Source organism: Neophocaena asiaeorientalis, unplaced genomic scaffold (genome assembly GCF_003031525.2).
Source record: "Neophocaena asiaeorientalis asiaeorientalis breed wild unplaced genomic scaffold, Neophocaena_asiaeorientalis_V1.1 scaffold7, whole genome shotgun sequence".
NCBI lineage: Eukaryota > Metazoa > Chordata > Mammalia > Artiodactyla > Phocoenidae > Neophocaena > Neophocaena asiaeorientalis.
In genome coordinates this window covers 14,586,089-14,607,348 of record NW_020185337.1, presented here as the reverse complement: position 1 = coordinate 14,607,348, position 21,260 = coordinate 14,586,089, and the positions used below count along the sequence as shown (strand labels likewise).

At 37.3% G+C, this 21,260-nt stretch overlaps 1 protein-coding gene across 2 annotated transcripts in view; it reads left to right on the top strand.

The window, feature by feature from the left end:
• PDLIM5 (PDZ and LIM domain 5) overlaps positions 1–13,851 on the top strand; it is a 206,988-nt gene extending 193,137 nt beyond the window's left edge. For both annotated transcript variants that reach the window (XM_024736150.1, XM_024736149.1), the window contains exons 10-13: positions 2,980–3,160; positions 5,791–5,911; positions 8,366–8,481; positions 9,907–13,851. In XM_024736150.1, the coding sequence (XP_024591918.1) occupies positions 2,980–3,160; positions 5,791–5,911; positions 8,366–8,481; positions 9,907–9,996 (508 nt within the window). In that variant the 3' untranslated portion in view covers positions 9,997–13,851. The remainder of the gene's footprint in view (positions 1–2,979; positions 3,161–5,790; positions 5,912–8,365; positions 8,482–9,906) is intronic.
• The last annotated feature ends 7,409 nt before the right edge of the window (positions 13,852–21,260 follow it).

Genomic DNA, 21,260 nt, shown 5'->3' with positions numbered 1-21,260 from the left:
GACCGGGGCACGAACCCGTGTCCCCTGCATCGGCAGGCGGACTCTCAACCACCGCGCCACCAGGGAAGCCCTCAAATCACTTTTTAAAGGTGCAGAGAGAATTTCTTTACTGTCGTTAAGATTGTTCACTATTCAAATGTGACAAAGAAACTTAAGTAAATACCTCAAAATACCCTTTCAGTGGGTTATTTATTTATTTATATATAGTGGACTCTATCCCAGAAAGCTTTCAAAAAGACTTTTTAAGAATATATGAAATATAAGAAAACCTTCTAAATTACAAAAGGGAGCAAAAGAAGAATGAAAATCATGGATGGGACTATTAAAAATGAAGCCTGGAGAAAAATTTGTCATTTTGTCTGGACAGTAATGACATATATACTTGCCTATGGTTAGACTGAATTTGGCTGTAAGCCTTCTAGCAGCTGACAAAACAAATAAAATTAATTTTGCAAATTACTGTTCAGTGAGATAAAAAAATAAAATCTCTTGCCCAGAAAAAGCAAAACCGTTCTTGTTACAAAAACCTGAAAGGAACTTCTCCAAGGAATCCATGTAAAAACAGCCATGTGTGATCTAACGAACAGCACTCTCAACCGGAACTTCCAGAAAGAGCAGGGGTGGGTTTCATGGAGCTGTTTCCTTTCACAAGTGTCAGTGCAGACTGATGGTGTCACACTTAGCACCCATCATTAAAGGAATTATCCTGTGGGACGGGGCAGGCCCAGTCTGCTCCGATTCACAGAACAGGGTTCTCTGAGTTGATCTCAACACATATTTTAGAAAGTCTAGAAAATGCAATCAGCTGTTCTTAAATGTCTTTTTTTTTTCTCAGATGAAGTTTGTTAAATATTTGGTAGCACTGATGGGCATGTTTCAGGAGGAAAACTCTTTCTTCCAAGTGCATACTGACACTTCTGCTTTAACAGAAAGTGGAAATTGAGATTGAATTGACTTCTTTTGCAAACTGAAGAGTCAATAAGGATACTGGCCTCAGGGGCTATCCACCTTTCTGGATGAGCTGAAGATGTGCCCTGATAAATTCACCCTCGTAAATAGTTTAGAACCTGCTTTAATGTCCAGGCAAATCATAGCATAAAACCCTAAAGTTCTACCATACTCTAAATTTACACAGTAAATTTAGCCTGGCAGATTTTTCAGGCCTACATAACGAGATACCTACCTGGTGGAAAAGCTAAGTGCTCTCCTAAAACTTTGTCTGGCTTTGAGCATTGTGACTCTTTGGCTTATCTTTGAAAGTAAACTACTTGCCAGGTATATACTGAGAAAATGAAATGAACTCTTGAGTAGGACTGTAGTTTATAAACCAGTTACAAGTTGAGGGACAGCCTACCAAAATATTTGGTTACAGAATAAGTGATCTGTAGCCCTTTTTTTTTCCTGGCAGGAATTAGTTAACAAAGGCATTCCTTGTTAGTGGTAACAAGAATGGTACCCTAAAGTTTAAAAAAAATAATAATAATAAACTACTTTTCTCAAATGTTAAGAGAGTTGCATGCACTAGCTTATACAAAATGGTATCATATTAGTAATAAGAAACAAGTTAACAAAAAGTAGGTAAAAAATACCCTCTTACTCCCACAGAACACATTTTAATTATTCATCAAGGGCCTTTCTACTTACCTGACTCTTGCAGAGTCAGGTAAGTGCTGGTTCTGAGAAAAATGACAGTGTATTTGCAAAGAATTTCCCAATGGAAGATAGTTACTGAATATCAAGGTTTCTGTTGTTGTCAAAGGCTAAAAAGTGTTTCGACTTTGTGATGCTCGTTACTGTGACTTTTCCCACTAATAATCTATCTAAAAGTCAGATATCCTATGCTTACTAAGAATTAGATACCCTGTGGTTACTCAGTGATGATAATTGATGGTAGTGTGATCAGAGACAGAATATCATTTGACTAGAGCAGTGTAATAGAAATCAGGAAATTCAGCTTCTGGCCTTCATTCAATCAGTGATTTTATGATATATGTCATACCTTGTGAACATTCTGTATCTCAGCTTCTCCATCTGTTAAACTGGGTTCATAATAACTGCCCTGGTCTGTCTCACAGGAATGTTGCATGGACAAATTAGATAACTGTAAAAGTGCCTTGGAGGTAAAGCCACTCTATGAATAAAAATTAGTGTGATGTAGCTACTGAAAAGTATGTTGCAGAGGCTAGAAAGGTTAATCTCCACAGGCTTCATGACTAGATAAATCTTCATAATGGATTCCTGTCAAGCAAACCAAACCCATCTTATCAGTTCATGGCTGTATAGTATTTAATGGAAAAAAATCACTTTACAAACATTTCTTACCTTGATACAAATGTACATTAAAAATCAGTCATGTTTGAATTAAATAAAACCTTTCTAAGTAGCTTCAAACCATCTCTAATACCCAGTTTATAATTTCTGTAGTCAGTTTGGAGGGGGAGGATTTGGTGTGTCTAACAAAGTTGAGAAATAAGTATAAGAAACAATGTATGGGGAAGAGAAATTGACTAGAATGTTTTTTCCAGTAATAATTGTTACTGTTTTTAAGATGCTGACATTACCAAATTGAGATTTTTTTCCTTTTTTTTATTTTATGGAAATTTCAAGCTCTCCTTTCTGCCTAGCCCATATATATTTTTCCTGGTTACTTCATTTTCTGTCACAGTTAATATTCTCATTCTCAGTCGTAATCATGATGCACTCACTCATTGCAGCTCAAAAACCCTAACTACCAAATCCCTTGAATGCAGAAAACCAGGGGGCAGAGATGGCCTTTCTTGAAGGAATCCCTTCAGTGCTTATTCCTCTCTCCTGTCCTTTTCACTTCAAGGAGCAGAGTTCCTATGTAAATTTCCAGCACCCCTGCGAAGGACAGTTGAGCAAGTATTTAATTGTTTGGACATTGCGTACAAGAGGTCCTCTTCAGGCTAACTAGAAACCTTTATTCCTAAGCCAACTTGATCTCTTTTGTTTTGGCAGGGGACCATTCCTAGTGGCACTGGGGAAATCTTGGCACCCAGAAGAATTTAACTGTGCTCACTGCAAAAATACGATGGCCTACATTGGATTCGTAGAGGAGCAGGGAGCCCTGTATTGTGAGCTCTGCTATGAGAGATTCTTTGCACCTGTATGTGGTCGATGCCAGAGGAAGATCCTTGGAGTAAGTATTGGAAACCTTTTCACTCCGAGTGAGTTTTCAAGCAGAACAATTTTTTGATATGAAACCCTTCTGTCATTTTTGCTCTCTATTTTCTTCTTGCTTGATCCCCTCTCTGCTTTCATCACTATTTATTTTTGCAAAACAAAACTAAATAGACCTCTGTAGAAGTCTATCAGACTCATGGGGTTAAGTTGTCTTTGGTTTTGTCTTACTAAGTGCTGGCTTGTCTGGTGAAAGTCTAGCCACTGTGGGGAAAAAATAATTTACTGTGGGTGTGCTACCTCAACAGGACCCTGTTTGCTCAGGAATGAAGAGGTCGCACAGGACCACACACATCTGAGTTCTCAGAATTGACACCTTTACTGTTTTAAATTAAATTCCATCGCTTTTATAAGAGCAGCACTTCCCCATCTGTCAGGGTTCAAGCTTAGGGCACAGATCTCATGAAATATATAAAACATGAGGCTTATAAATGATATATTTTTCTTGAATGCATATAATGTTTAAAAATATAACCTCAGTTTTATGAGGTATACATGTGATAGAAAAATAATCAAGCCACACCTTTTTTTTTTTAAACAAAAAGGGAGTAATTTAGGATTCAGATACATAATAAATAATGATGAATTAATGAATTTCCTACTCTGGAATACCCAATTTGCAGTTGTGAAGTAAGGGTAAGGCATTTCCTATGGGTGACCAGGAGTTGAAATTTTACTTTAGAAGCAGCCAAGGTACCTGGACTCATATGAAACTCATGCAAAATTTGGAAATTACATTGCTGAGTTCTAATATTCTCAATATGAAAATACAATAATGAAACTGTAATTCATACCAATTGAGAGAAAAGCTAGTATGAATTACCGAGTAGCCTTAATTTTAGAATACATCTTTAAATGGGTCTAAAACTTTGAAGACACTTTAAAATTATAAATATACTACTGGAATATTCCTATATTCTTAATTTGTACAATGTTTGAAGAGGACAAGAGGAGAGTGATTCAGGCTGTACCTTTTCGAATGACAAATAATTAATAAGTAGAATACATTAATACTCTTTTAGTGTATAAATGTATTCCATGAGTTCTAGAATGATTAATAAAGTTAAGTAAGAGTCTTAGCACCAAATGAGTTTCTAGGAAATGGAAATCTTAAACTCATTGCTTCAGACATGGGCCAGAACTTCACTAAAGGGACAGATTTTCTGGACTGTGTTTTAGTTGTTTGATAACCTGTTAAAGAAGGGATAGTAATCTGTCTCAAGGATAGAGAGTTGAGTAGATACTAGAGGCCTTGGGAAATGATTTGGTTGAATGTCCACTTGTACATGTTCATGGTGATCTCTTTGGATATAAATAACTTCCATTTCTTCCCATAGCCCTTCAGTAGTGAAATGTGGCATTTTCTATGGCCGATAACTTATCTATATCATCTTCTTTTTTTGTTGTCTCTTATTTTGACAATATTTATTATTAGAAAAGAAAATATTTCACTCTACAACAATTAGAAAATACAAAACATGTAAAGAATAAAATTAAAATGATCTATATATTTACCAGTCCCAGAGAGTTCCTCTTAAGCTTAGGATGTGTTTTCTTCCAGTTTGCTCCTTATGAGTAATTCGTTTACAAAATTGTAACCATACTTTATGTATAGCATCCTCCTTTTTGTGATAAATGTTGTGGAAAGAGTAAATTCCTATAATGTTAACTATTCTTCAAAAATAATTTTTTTTTTTTGCGGTACACAGGCCTCTCACTGCTGTGGCCTCTCCCGTTGCGGAGCACAGGCTCTGGACATGCAGGCTCAGTGGCCATGGCTCATGGGCCCATGTGGGATCTTCCCGGACCGGGACACGAACCCATGTCCCCTGCATCGGCAGGCGGACTCTCAACCACTGTGCCACCAGGGAAGCCCCAAAAATGATTTTTAATGACTCCATCTAGTTCTGTCAATTCAAAGAAACAATTCCTTGCAAATCCAACTCCCCAGAACTTCTTTTACTAATTAAAATCTGGCCCAGGTCTTTGATTCTTGGTATATGTAACCATAGGACTATTGTTGACTAGAATCCATGCTTTATGATTCAAATTTTAGACACTCATATGAATGTGTGCTTAGTACAGCCATAGCTGATTTCCAAGATCCTAACCATGTGTTAAACATGATTGGGTTACACTGATTAAGTTGTTGCTTCCATCGTGTGACACAGTATAGGCTTGTTTTAGTTTTTAAGTGTTTTGCCATTCCTCCATGACATTTTCAAGATAATACTGTGAAATCTTTACAAGTTAACGTTTCCTGACACCCTTTCAGGGAAAGCAGAATGTAGGGTAGCAAACATTTATGAAATGCTTACTTGGATTCACCACATTTATAATGTTTAAATAACACTACTCATTCTTTAAGTAAGTTTATAGATGTGTATTTGTGAAAATGCATATTTTATATGATGCATCAGCTTAGATGATTTGTGAGTCTGTCCTTAAATATCTCTAGTTCATTAGATGAAAAGCTTAGGCAAAGACAAAGCATGTATGTCTCCTTTGGGTCAGTTTAAAAGGACTGTATTGGTACAGCTAGTAGAATAATCATCACCTTTCTTTACGTCCATTTCCTTTCTATAACAGGAAGTCATCAATGCTTTGAAACAAACTTGGCATGTTTCCTGTTTTGTGTGTGTGGCCTGTGGGAAACCCATTCGTAATAATGTCTTTCACTTGGAGGACGGCGAGCCCTACTGTGAGACCGGTAAGATCCTAAAGCCAGGAGTTTCTTAAGTTTTGAATGAAGACAAAACATTGTCCCTTATAGTGCTATAAAGCCGAAAGGAAATATTGGGCAAAATAGTTTTGCTGGATGTTCTAGGAGCGCTTAATGTTACTTTAAATACATAGCAAAAAAAATATGTAAGATTTGTATGTGACTTGGTCAAAACATATTCCCAGATTCATTGAGAGAAATGACCATGTAAGCAATTTAGAAAACTATTATTCTTGAATCCCGAATAACTTCTGGACATAAATCCTACCAAATCGTGTAGCTTAAAGCCACCCCTTACACTCCACTAGTGAAATTTTAGTGGTTATAAAAATGAGAAATATTCAACTTTTGAATATAGTAGTGACATGCTCTTGACGACCACTGCTTTGACAACAAATTGGAAATCCTTTGTTACTTTCACTGAATGGGAGGGTAATTGTGGTTTGGACTGCTCCCTTGGTTAAGATTATTTTTTTTAAAACAGGCTCTAAAGACCAGTCTACGACATTTGTCCTATTACCTAAACTGTGAACACTTCCCTTTCCTTCCCAAAGACTATAAGTGGGCTTTCTTAGCACTTACTTATTGATATTATGCTTACTTAGATATTACTACTCCACACACGTTTCAAAAAATAAAATATTTTTCCTTTTTTATGCCTCCACTCAGTACCCCTGCATTGCCACTCTGGGATTTTATTGTTGTGCTACCTTGCAATTCAAAGGGTGGTGCTGGACAAAGGGAATAGTCCATAGTAGTCAAGTTAAAGAAGCAGTCAGCTTCTAATTTGAGGCTGGTCAACATGACTTGACCCTTCTTTGCCCAATCTAATTAGTAAATTCTAACAGTTCTACCCCCAGTGGATATGGAATTCATTCATTTCTCTCACCTCCACTGTCCCCACGAACTCCAGTTCACCCTCACTCTTTGCCTGGGCATTATAATTGCCAGCCAAAGTGGTTTATCTTCTTCCCCCCACCCTCAGATAGCCACGGTAATACTTGTGTGAAGGTGAATCAGCTTGTGCTTGACACCCCTATGGCTTCCACTAGAGTAAAAACTCTACTCCTCCCTAGGTCCAGCTTTGCCAACCTCATCTCCTCCACCTGATTTTCTGTCACTGGATTCTAGCCATACCTGGCCCCTTGGTTGTTTCTGAACCTGCTGGATACTTCCGGCCTCAGGGCTTTTGTACTCGCTATTTCTTCTGACTGGAATGTCCTTCCCCAGCTCTTCTGAGGTGATTTCTGCCCCCCTTTTTTTCAAGTCACAGCACAACTGTTTTCTCCTCAGGGAAGCCTTTCCTAACCCTCCTCTAGAGTGTACTGTTATACACCTCCCCCAACTATTCTCACATCACTCCTTCCTTTCCCTTATGGTCTTTGTCACAATCTGAAGTTGTTTATTATCATTTATTTTTAAAATATAATAAATGATGACGTCCTGCTCCCAATGAGACTGTAAGCCCCATGAGGTGAACAACCCCGTCTGTCTTCTCCCCTGTGCCCCCAACCGGTGCCTAGAACAGCGCCTGGCGCACAGTGGGGCTCTGTGGGTGTGTGTTGAACAGCTGGCACTGAGGAGTATTGAGGATTGCTGGAAAGGTGACTCACGCCGCGGGTGGTAGCCTACTTTCTCCTCCAGCCCAGGTGGGATTGGAAGTGTCCTAAGTCACAGAGTGAACCATGAGTGAACACACATAGTAAGAGCAGCTGCAGAAAAGAAAAGAAAATTGCCAGGAAGTTCTAATTTAGTGATAATACAGAGGCATCTTGTCAAAACTACTTTCTTCAGAAGGAAGATATTGATATTTTATGACTCTAATCTGTGTCAAGTAAGAGGTGTTCTCTGGCTAAGGATTTTCAGCATGAAGTCATAAAATGGAAAAGAAAATACAGCAAAAGAAACAGTGGCTAATATTGTTGTGATACAGTCCAGCCAGAAACTCAGTCACAGCGTTTCTTCATGGAGGTTTCCTGTGACTTGTTTTTCTTCCTTACCAAGTCAGATGTGCTATGAAATTTGCTAATATCAGGTATTTCTTCTTCATTTATGTTCATTAGTCTTATTGTTACTAGTTGCTGGAAGTTCTCTTATATTTTATTGAAACAATTATGGCTATTGATAACTTATCAGAGAACAATGTTCTTCTTCATGCATATTTGGGCATTTAAGAAGTTGGACAGAACTGAGGAGTATTATATGGAAAAATATAATAGAGGATGTTAAGTTGCATATATAACGTTTACCAGGGGTAACCTGAAATATACTACGCGTGTATCTCAAGCCAAATTTTATGCCATCTGAAAATTTTCCAGTTACTAGTAGCTTTATCTTCATCATCTCATTTAATTCCCATTTTGTTGCTTTTTTCTAAAACCTATCATTCTAAAGCTTTGTCATGTTTAAATTGTGTCTACCCCTACCCCTGCCCCAATACAGATTATTATGCCCTCTTTGGCACTATATGCCATGGATGTGAGTTTCCCATAGAAGCTGGTGACATGTTCCTGGAAGCTCTGGCCTACACCTGGCACGACACTTGCTTTGTATGCTCAGTAAGTAAACTCTTGTTTCCGAATTGAAGGAGCACAGTATGGCTGGTTCTAGCCTAAGCACTAAATTGAAATAACAGTTTCTATATCTTTCAGTGCTTCAAACCTAGAAATATTTTTACAGTGATTTTGAAAATTGTTTATTAAAATTTTCGGTACTTTTTGAAATTGTTTGGCAATTTCAAATAGACTATGATGTTTACCCCTTTAGAGAAAATCCTATTTTTGATACATTTTTGTTTATAAGAAGAAGCTATATATTTCTTAAAATAAGAGCCTTTTACTTTTTTTAAACTATGTTTTATTGGAGTGCTTTTAGTAATTTATGAAAACATAGGTACTTCTTAAAATAGAAGTAAACTGTTATAAAAATCTATTACTGACTTAACACTGGAAGTAAACTGTACGTTGATCCATTTCCTTCCTTAGTAATAGTCTATGAATGTTCTTTTCTTTTTGAGACTATAATAAACTTGTAGTAGTATATTTACCTCTTTCATTTGATATTTTATTATTTTTGGCTTTATTTTTAATGATGAGTATTGATTCAGAGATTAACGTGAACCTAAGATATATATTTTTTAAATTTAGAAGTAAATATCTAATAAAGTATTCTGTTCAGATGTTTGTTTTTTTTTAATTATATTTAATATTTCTAATAGTTTTTAATACCCATTGTAGGAGGGGGAAAAGGCTTGTTAATTGAAGTCAAATAATTTCCTCAAACATTACCATTGAACCCTGTCTTGTTTACCTCATCCATCTCTTAGACTTCATAAAATCTATAAAAAGCCACAACTGTTAGCAGATTTGCTGCCTCCTATTCTCTGGTAGATCTGCTCAGGAGCATTAAAATTAACAAAGACAGTAGGAAAAATAAGACATAAGTGCGAATAGTTAACTGACGACATAACTTCCAGCAGCCAGATGTTGACTAGGGTTTTCATTTTAAGAAACAAAGAAATGAATTAAAAATAACTCAGGTATTCTGTGACTATATTTAGGGGCTTGGGAATGGGTGGCAAAGCAACTGTGCTGGGTTTTTTGGTTTGTTTCTCTGAATGCTTTGTTTCTCCACAACAAGAGACAGATTTAAAACATTGACCAGAATCTGAGAAGAGAAATTATATCTAATGTGACGTATTTATGTGTTAATTTTTTCACTAGGGCCAAGTAGTCATTCCCAACAGAGAAAAATAATGATCAGTGAGTTTAAATAAATTAGAATGCATTCCAGGAAAAAGTCATTCTTCATTGCTTTTGAAAGATTCCATGGAATATAATAGTAATCGTGAAATGCTAGGGGGTCTTAACACAACCAACTAAAGTGCTTTGTCATGTTATCCATTGGGTAAAAAAATCATTTTCCCCTTGTTAGGCGTACTTGATAAAATAATGATATTCTCTCAAATAATGCTTCTTTTTCAGGTATGTTGTGAAAGTTTGGAAGGTCAGACCTTTTTCTCCAAGAAGGACAAGCCACTTTGCAAGAAACATGCTCACTCTGTGAATATTTGAAAGTCAACAGCGCAGGGGAAGAGAAGAAATTTGAAGAGAAAGAGGAGAATTTAAATCACCGATTAATTTTTAGATTTAATATTTATATGGAGTTTTGAAAAATAATAGTGGCCCTGAAGGGATAAATTCCAAGCTTTGAAAACCAAGTCTATGAGGAAATATCTGGCTTCATAAAGTAAAGAGACAGTTTGGCGTTTATTATTACTTTTTTTTCCTGCATTTTCTGCCCATAAAATAACTTTTATAAAAGCCAGTTTCCTGGTTGACTATTAAATTCATCTTAGAATAAATCAGTGAAGAATTAAATTTTAGAATAAAAACCTTCAACCTCTATGCTGAAATAATTATACCTTCTTTCCTTACTAGGTAGTTGTGAGTAAATCTATAAAAGGCAATAAAAATACCTTACACTTAATTAATAAGTGAAACATGGTGTTTTTTAAAAAAAAATAGTGTTTATCTTTAAAACACTAAAACAGAATTTTATCAATAGTAGGTGTCAGGGTTTTTTAAACCGTATACTTTTTTTTTTGTCTTTACAGTTGATCATTCCAGTAGGAAAGGCCAATGAGATTTTGATCAAAATGTGTCATGCCCAAAAGAGGTGTTATATTTTTCTCTGATCCCCTCCACCCCAGAAAAGCTACCATATAGCTTATAAACTTTAAAATTTTGCCTTTTATTAAAATATGACCGTTTCTACTCATTGTGTATGTTTCACCACCTGTATTAGTCAAACTATTTTTTTTCCCTTCCCCATGCTGAGGTAAAGAGCTTGTTGAATAACTTTGGACTCTGAAAGTTTTCTCTGTCTTTAAAGAGAATAAAGAGAAAAGAATGCTGTTGGGAATTATGGTAAATCAGAGGCTTAGATCAGAAAAATTTTTTAAATTCCCCCTTTTTGGACAATGAATCAATTAGATCAGTTTCAGAGTTATACTACTGACTGATGAAGGTTTGAAATTTCTCTTTGCGGAATAATTTTTTTTCTTTAGTTCTACATTGGAAAAATAAAAGATTGGCTTGGGGATGTGATAAAAATTTAATTTTTTTTTCTTTTGGTAGTTCTTTCTCAGTAATGAACCACTTCCAAATGTAATCATGAAGTTTGGAATTCACAGAGGTTTGATAGTATAGAGAGGAACGTGATTAATTATTCAGACCAGCCTTTCTTTGGTTTTTTCATTTTAGGGAAAAAATTATGTAGATACCACAGGAAGACAGAGAAGCAATTGTGGTAAAATTGTGGATCCTACTGATATTTGAGAGAAGAGATTATGGCATTTGATAGTTGTTTTTTTTTTCTTTGTTACCAAAATGGGCAAAAGCCCATGATCACATTGAGTTATCATTTAAGTTTCTTCGGGGAAGGGTGCTTTTGTAGTTGAGACTGAACCCCAAGCCCTGCCTGTCCCATCAGTCGCTTGCGACTTCACTTCCATTGTGTGCATGTTTGTTAGAGAAGGGGGTTTTAGGCTATAATATTTGTTTAACCTCCCTAAGAACTTTTCAAGGTATCTGTCCTGAAAGCTGCTAATTATCGTCTAGCAGACTTAACGTGCAGATAATAATTAACTGGGGATAAAAGAATGAGAAGGGTGACACAAAGCGGCAAACTAAATGGTTCACCAATAGCAACCCCAAACTACCTCCTCACCCTGCATCTGTAGGGAGGCAGGAAGTTTTTTGTTGTTTGTTTTCTAAAAGCTGGAACTGAATTGTGCATTATTTCCCATTGCCGCTGAAACCACCTGTAGAAGACATGCCGGCTGTGTGCATTGTCACGTTATCTTAGTGTCAGTCCTTTGCTTTACACAACATAAAGTAAGTTGGTGGTTTTGTTTTGGTGTGGTAGAGATTTGTTGTTGTTGTTGTTTAGTTTTGCCTTTACAGACTATATGCCAAGATAGTATTTGATAAGTCAGTGGCATTGGAATGGCATTTGGGTATTTCCTTCAAAGAATTTTATTTGACCTGGATTTCTTGTAAAGTTATCTTACATTAAGCACTTCGTTTTTATTACACTTTTCTTTCTGCATATTATTCATGGAGCATAATGTTGCATTTCTCTAAATTTTATCCCTAAAAGGATAACGTCGCTTCCTAACTTAACATTTTGTCTTTGTGCTTTGTCCTTCTCTTCTGTGGCAAAGCCTTCTTCTGTCTGTTCCTAAAACAGTTAATCCTGTGAAATAAGTATTGCTTATAACCCAGAAGAACCTCTGTATTTTACAGTGGGGAATGCCATATTTAATACACCAGCATTAATCCTTTCATAACTGGCACTTTATCTTCTGGTGAGCTCCCTGAATATTTATTTTTCTGATTATAAATATTCCATGTCAGTAGCAATTCTTTAATTATTACCTCTTTATTGTAGAGCATTACTTTTAGTCTCTCTAGATGTATATTTTGGAATGTTGTGCTTAGGGTAATACAGATTAAGATCACAGTACATGACTCTAAAGCATCCCCTGCTTGAATTCCCCAGTTTCCAGAGATGTTAGCGATCGGTTCAGATGTACAGCATTTTACAGGGACGGAATGTTGCTTACTGAAGCAGCAGCCTAAAAATAATGCCCTCTGTATATGCTTGTAACATTCATATTTCCTGTTGATTCAGATTACAGTTAGAGCCTAAAACTAAAACCTGATCATTTGGTCACTGTATGAAGACAAGTAGAAATAAGAGTTTAATCTTCAAAATATTAGTTCAGCGTTATGTTTAAAAATGATCTATAACAAAGAGGCATTCGTGGTACCGTTTTCAAGGACCGCTTTTATAGAAAATAATTCCTCTTCCCTGTTCAAGTGTGAATCTAGAGTTATATTAACATTTTTGTGATATTTGGAGTTTAGTCATTCCTACTGAAAGAAGCTTTTCAGACATAAGGGAAGGGAAAACACACTGAATAATTTTACACAAATTTAATGTGGCTTCATTTTGTCCCCCATCACCCCTCAAATGTTTTAAGGTTTTGGATTTTCAATGTGTCATTTGCCTTATGTGTTCATCTCCATCTTCTGTTTCTTTACATTTTTCAATTTGTATATGTCTGTGCTATTTTGCTTTTGGATACGTTTTCTAATTAAAAACCACATGAGAAATATAATCAGTATAGTAATACCTTCATGTGCAGGTATGAAGTGATGTAGACAGGCTTTCCTGGTTTTTCTTTTTGGGTGGCAAGTGGTTTCCATTAAGTCATGGGAAAAAAAAATCATGTTCACAGGATAGGCTGAGATGTGATAATTCTCAGGAGAATTCCTCTTTCATGGTATTTGCCTATCAAAATGTCCCAGAAACAATATGTTTGGAAATACTGTCACTTTTATTGTATTTTAATCCATATTTATGCTCTGCATGTGGCATGTGCATAGTAAATGGTTGTGAATAGATAAGCTCCAGTTGTCTTTCTTTTAAAAATACTTATTGCTGCAATCATTGATTGGAGTAACCTGTCCTATCAAGCATTATATTGTATCATATATCACATTCAAACAACATCAGTTGTCATCTACATTTTCATGTCTTTCATTGACCAGGGTACGCTACTTCATTTTTAACTCATTCTGATCTCATTAGCTAACCCTTCTGTAACTAGGTAGGCTCACCTATTCCTTGTCTGTTCATTGCTTTCAGATTTTTTTCCAACTGTGTAAATTTGAGAGGAATGTTTCTGTTGCAGGCTGTATATTGGAATAAAAGACAAATTCAAGTGTATTTGCTCACAGTATATGAAACTCCAGAAGCCGAACTTATAAGAACATCAAGTCTGCATCTGACATTTTAATAGCTGCTGTTTGGTTTCTATCAATCACGTCATTGCACATTAAAATGCACCGACAAAATAAGAGATCTGTCATTCCTTCTTTAAGAAACAGTAATCCAGTACCAGATTTATAGGCTTAAGACTCAACCGTGTGTGTTCACAATAAGTCCCCATTCAGTGCCCAAACCAGAACAAGCCTCCCTGTCATTCAATGTTTTCTGGCCAAAATGTCCCCCATGTAAGATTATCAAAGGTTTTCTTACAGAAATTCCTATAAAATCTTTTTGGCCAGCAAAAGCTTAATTTAGGTTGGCGGTTTCCGTTTCTGAGTCCTCTCAGACAAGATCTTGGTTATATCAGAAACACATAGGACCTGAGGTATTATTAGCAGGCCTGGTGTTAATTAGGGAGAATTACCAGAAATAGTGTGCTGCGTGGGAATTTATACAGAATCACACTTGACTGATGGCAGAATAGGAGTTGCTGAGAGCAGCTCCTACTCGTAACCACTAATTAATAAGGTGCCAGAATTCCACAGAGGAGGTTTCATCCCCAGTGTGGGAGCCACCCAGGGAAAGTGCTTCCTTTGCAGTATTTAAAATTTTAAAGAGGAAAGGGGCTAGGACACATGGCTACCCAACAGAAATCTCAGACTGATATGGTTTTGTGTTGTATTTATGAATGAGAGCATTTAACTCAGGAAACACCAAGTCCAGAAGTTTGTGAAAGAATCCCTTTCCCTCCGAAAGTCAAAGAGGCCTGTCTGTTTATCATACTAAGCAGATATGGATAGTATTTGGTGGCAAGTGTCTGATCCCCTCAACTGTCCATGTTATGAAGAATAGATTGTCTGTGGTATTATATTACTGAACTTTTACTCTTTAGTCCATGATTTAGAAGCTGACTGAGTAGGTAGCAAGATTGCATCAGTGATTAATAGGAAGGGTGTGGCTTCCACACCTTAAACAAAGAGCTGGGGAAAAGCAAGGTGTGTTTAGTGATTGGCACTCATGGCCAAACACTGGAGGAGCCCTATTAAGTGAAAGTTTGCCAAGAAGGAATTTTTTTTCCTGTGTCTGTAACTGTGTTAATCATATACAAGAATGCTTGGAACCATTGCTTAGTGTAAAAGAAGAAAACATTTCCATGTGAGAAAAGCACTGATCACTGACCTCAGGGGAAAAAAATAAAACAATTGAGAATTCACAGAGAGTATAATTTGTCAATTTCTCTTGAGCTCCCAAGGAAAATGACTTGTGTGCTAGCTCCATGAATTGATTGACGTGGTCCCTAATGCATCCATGTTCCAAAGGGCAACGTTTCTGTTTAATAATTGGGTTCCAAATTACTTTTTCACCTTCATGTTCTAAATTGTCACATTTGCTAAGTTCAAATATACTTTTAAAAATTTTTTTCCTTTCCTTTTCCCTTTTTTTCTTTTGCTTGTAAAGCACACACAGCTGGTACTATTCTATGCACTTACTCATTCTGATCCCCTCAACTGTCCATGTTATGAAGAATAGATTGTCTGTGGTATTATATTACTGAACTTTTACTCTTTAGTCCATGATTTAGAAGCTGACTGAGTAGGTAGCAAGATTGCATCAGTGATTAATAGGAAGGGTGTGGCTTCCACACCTTAAACAAAGAGCTGGGGAAAAGCAAGGTGTGTTTAGTGATTGGCACTCATGGCCAAACACTGGAGGAGCCCTATTAAGTGAAAGTTTGCCAAGAAGGAATTTTTTTTCCTGTGTCTGTAACTGTGTTAATCATATACAAGAATGCTTGGAACCATTGCTTAGTGTAAAAGAAGAAAACATTTCCATGTGAGAAAAGCGCTGATCACTGACCTCAGGGGAAAAAATAAAACAATTGAGAATTCACAGAGAGTATAATTTGTCAATTTCTCTTGAGCTCCCAAGGAAAATGACTTGTGTGCTAGCTCCATGAATTGATTGACGTGGTCCCTAATGCATCCATGTTCCAAAGGGCAACGTTTCTGTTTAATAATTGGGTTCCAAATTACTTTTTCACCTTCATGTTCTAAATTGTCACATTTGCTAAGTTCAAATATACTTTTTAAAATTTTTTTCCTTTCCTTTCCTTTTTTTCTTTTGCTTGTAAAGCACACACAGCTGGTACTATTCTATGCACTTACTCAATGTTTGTTTAAGGTATTTTATTAGTAGTCTGTAGTATTCTTTAGAGATGTCTTTTGATTTTTTTTTTTCCCCTAGTGTATCACTGATATGCCAAACTGTTCCCTTGGTAAGTAGGAAAGTAAACTGAACTCCAGTGACTTCTACCAATATTAATTTTTGCATAAATAATAGTTTTTGCTTAGGTAACCTCCTATCGGTATCATCTGAACCTGGAAATTTTCTCTACCCTGTTTGCTTGAGAACATTGGCAATCCCAAGCCTCCTTAGTTGAATGAAATGAAGAGCAGAAGAATCCATGGTGCTTTTCAAGTATGAAATTTGAAATATAAGTTAAAGTAATTATGGCTTTATCAACTGAAACTTACCATTTATTCTGCTCTGTTTATTATGGTACTGCTTACTAATTTTTCTGGTACTATTATAAATACTTCAAATAAAAATGAACTTAATAAGCAAGATGAGAGGCACTGAAGTGAACCCAGTACTAATGCCTGAAAAGATACAAATCAACGATGTGAATCTATTATAGTTTTCTTATGCCTGAATCAGGGAGTTGTAGATGATCTTTAACAATATATCAACATAATATAGATGTTCAGAGTATAAATTAGAGCTTGCAAGGGAAATGTGTTTGATTAGTCCTGGTGGGTCAGCCTGAGTCCCATCAGGAGTGAGATATTACACAATAACTTAACAGGAGAAGTTTAGTGCAAAGAATTACTAAGCTATGATAGGAACATAAGTATGAAAATACAAAGAGAACTCTAAGGGGTAACCTTGGGCTGAGAGAGAGGACCCAAGGAAGGCCAGCTTTAGAAGGAGGCCCCCTTCCCATGGCTGGAGGTCAGACCTTGTTGAAGAAAGTGTGGTTGCAGCTCACAATGACACAGAAGTTCTCTGGACCAGAGCTGGTCCTCAGTTGCCCAGAACTAGGAAACAACCCTCTGAATACAGGTAAGCTAAGACCGGTAGGTAGGTGTGCAAAGGGCAATGGGGTACTGCTGGGGACACGAGGCATGGAACAGGCAGTATCCACGTCGAGGGGGCTTTGGCAAGGCGGTCACCAGGCCCAGGCCAGGGGCGTGAGGTCATTGAGGGACCGTGCATGCTGGATACACAGCTGAGGCAGAGCTCCACCAGACGTTCCCACACAACTGCACCGTGATTGAACCATGCAGCTGGAGCAAGACAAAGCCTAGTGCAGCACCTGGAGCCGGGAAGCGAAGCCCCTGACTTCTGCCCTGTTCCTTCAGCTTCCTGGCTGACAGCTGACAATGCCTAACGCTGTGCTCACTGTAGAGGAGAAGTGGTTGAAGAGTCCGGTGCGGTATCACGGAGCAGGTACTGAAGGGTGAATTGGGAACTGAAAATCAGTAAGTTGTTAACTGGCATGTCTGGGTACAAAATAAAGCTTTAGATTCTCAACTAAATGGAAACCTCCATTATCCAGAACATCAATGCCTATTCTTGATGAAGTGGAAAGCAGAACAAGAAATTCTCCTAACTTCTCTCTTCATTGTCAAAATTCTCTGATAATTAGTATACCTTCAATATGCGGAGTAAACATAACGTAGCACTGATTGTTTTTTTTTTCAAGAGCTACCACCTAAACATACCGTATAATTGAACAGTTCTGAATATTTCAGAGATTTAGTTGGATATATCCTAAGATATAGCCAAAAGGTTCTTTAATGAGTTTATTTTATTGTACTAATGCTTTCCTATGGTTAAAATATTCTTAAATGGAAGTTCGTGTTAGTTAATTGGAATTTCAGTTAATAGAAGTTTTTCTGTATAAACCTAAACCCCTATCAAATAGAAAAAAATGGATTATTTTCATATTAGTAACAGAAAGCAAAGAGATTAATAATTTCCCCTTCACAATAAACCATGAAAGATCAAGTCCAGTGGATCTATAATAATAACTTATATTTGTTGTATACTAATGGTAACTTGTGTGGCATATTATCTCATCTCTCACACTAGGGTACACTAATACACTGTCAGGTTCTAATAAATGGAGAGTCAAGTATTTTTAACCCAAGTATTAGAGATGAGAAAATGAAGGCTCAGAGAAATTATTCTCTAACAACATAGTTATTAACTGGCAAATCTGAGACTTAGACTTTTTAAAAGATTAGAGAGAAAATTTAGTATTTCATTCACAGTCCCTTAGAGTTCCTCTTATTAATAAGGGAGAATTCCCATATATTCAGTTAGTAAAGGACAGTTTTAGGAATTACTTAATTTTGATAGAATGTGTAAAACTTAAAGCTGTATCTCTGACTTGTACAGTTGCCTGCCACACAGATGTCAATATTTGGGAGGTTTGCAAATGGACCATCTGTTCTTCAAGGGTATTTGCGATGCAGTAGCCCCCTCTGCAATGCACCAGTTGCTGTTCTTTGTGTTGCTTCCTTTCAAAGAAGCATAGGAATAATGAGAGTAAGTTATGTTAGTTTGAAGTGGAGATAATACCCAATGTGATACCAAACAAATGAGAAAGCTGTAGGAAATGGAATTTCCATTACTTCCACACTCAGAGGTCAATAATAACCTATTTATAACATGTTGGAAAACATGTCTGGGTAGTTGACACCCAGTTCATTGTTACCTTTGCGGTGTGATGAAGTTAGTTCCAGGCCCTGAGTGAACAGTGGAAGGTGGAAAAGGTGAGAAACTGCATATACATCCAATTATGCTGACAAGGTTGCCTAAGATTCTTTTTTTGCTCAATTGAAATAAAATCTCTCTGCTGTTTGGTAATGGCAGGCACCACTGCTAAGCCCACTGAAGCATAGCTGGAAAATCCAGCTGCCCTCACATCTGTTTTACATGACCTTTCAATCATCAGCAAATAATTCTGCCACTAGGAATGGAAGTCTGGGTAGAATATGGCTATGTGACTTGCTAAGCTATCACTATGGAAAACATATTGAAACAAAATTCACGCATGCCACGTACTGTGCCCAGAAATTAGAGGCTTGTCTTGGTGGTGTTAAGGTTTTGACCTATCAAGAGTGCTCACACCTGCTTCTTACATTCAAGTTGTTAATCCTTTGTTCACGGAATGAGACATATTATGAAATATGTGAACAGACTCCTCTGGCTTAAGTCTTAAGTGTTTAGGCTCCTAAACTGGTTCAAACTAAAAGAACGTTGATGAAATAGTGTCTTTTAGATTTCTAATGATTAGTTATTATATGCAGAATTCTGTGTGATTCCACTTTACTCTCAGCTTCTTTGAGAGCCCTGACTTGGTTACAGTGCTTGCTTGAGTTCCAGGTTGTAGCAAAATGTTCTGAAAATAAAAAAGAGGGAAAAAATGACTGTAGAATCTCTTGAAATGATTGTAATGAAGTTCACGCCTACGCTAATAAATTTCACTCTCACACTAATCTGATGGGGAACCAATGGAACAGGTTCAAGAACACAGTTCAGTTTATCTCAAGACCAGCTTTAGCTGTTGTCAGAGTAGAGCGGTTATACTGAATGCAGTAGTTGTATGTAAATATTTGAGTCAAGCGTGTAAAGAGAGGGAACTTTGGGAGGAATACAGGCACTGGCATTTGACAAGCCTCTCTGAGTTGAATCTTGATTACACCCAGGTCGAACTTATTTACAGGGTTGCCACAGGCAGGCTAATAATTTGGATCACCCCCCAATCAACGATGTTGCTTTTTTAATATTTTTATTCAACATTTATGTAAAGGGAAGGCTGAGCGCTTTGTTGCGGAGAAAGGGGTAGGCGGAGGATCCCTGGAAGCAGAGATCAACTTCCTAACATGCTCTGATCCACTTGGCTCTGCCCCGTACTCGTCCATCCCCCTCAGCAAAGAAGCTCTCGGCCATGATTAGCTGGTGTTGTTCCAAAGTCTCCCTTAGGACTCTCAACCCCTGACTCTGTGCTGCTTATTAAAGTATCCCATTCAACCCCATGAAGTTCTCTCCCCAAGAATCACCCTAAGGAATTACAGTTTTGTCCATGAGATGTTTAGTGTTTCCAGTGATGTTTAGAGCTTCTCATGTATGGGCACCCTGGGCAATTAACCAGCAGACCAACTTCTCTGGTGTTCCCTCCCTGAGGAACCTTCTGACCTTGGAAAAGCTACAGAATTTGGTTGAGTGTGTGCTTTTTTTTACTAGTGTGTCCCTTCACCATCTTGGAGGATAATTCTCCAATATCTTAGTGAGTTGTTGAGACACAAATAAGACAGTACATGTGAACATACCAGAGCTATAATCTATTCAGCCTTTTTTCTAGGAGACAATAAGAGATACTACTCAAAAAACAGGTTCAAATTGTTAGTCCTATGTTCAGAAAATGAGACATATCATGTAATATCTGAATGGACTGCTATAGCTTAAATCTTAAATGTTCCCAAATAAATTTGGGAATTGCCATCAACTATCTCAGAGATTCACAGTGCACATTTAAACTGAGTAACCTTACCTTGAAAAAGAAAAATAACAGTTTTAACTATGCATTTCTTAAATATATTTTTAAAACATCTATGTATTCTACATAATACAATTTGGGAAATACTAGCTCATCTTTTCTCTTTTACCGTGAATACCCTTCCTTAGTCGTGTCTGCCTTCACATTTTAAACCAATGGTTTTCAAACTTTGGTGTGTGTCAGAATCTTCTGGAGGTCTTGACAAAACTAGATTTTTTGAGCCTTACCCCCAGTTTCTGATTTAGTAGGTCTGGAGCAGGTGAAAATCTGCATTTCTACCAAGTTCCCAGGTGAGGCTGATACTGACGGTCTGAAGACCACTCTTTGGGAAGCACCTGTTATAGATCTAGACCCTTGTTTCTCACTTTAATATGCAAATAACCTTGGATCTTGTTAAAAGGCGTTCCTGGGCCCACCCTCAGAGACGCTGATTGGGTAGGACTGGGATGGGGGGTCAATATATTTGCAGTTCTGAGGAGCCTGTCCTGACACTGCTGGTTCACAGTTCACACGCGGAGGGTGAATTCTCTCGCTTAGACGTCCGGAAACAAAATGGTGAGGGGCTTTCAGAGAACCCAACGTTTTCGCTTTTCCTCTTGTGGCTAAAATCAGACTCATGCTTCGACTTCTGAAAATGTAGATACGTAGGAAAACACGATGTACTCTGGGAATTCTGCAAGTTTCTTTCACCCTTTTTTCTTTCCAGGATTTCTATGGCACTCGTGGAAAGCAGAGCAGATAACAACAGATCCCGTACAGACCTGCCCGTTGGCTGAGCTGAAGCACTGAATGCCCCAGTCAACGTGCAGCCCTGCCAGTAAGTGAGGAGTTAAATTAAATCTCAAGTGGTAGGGGTTTTCGTCCTCATTC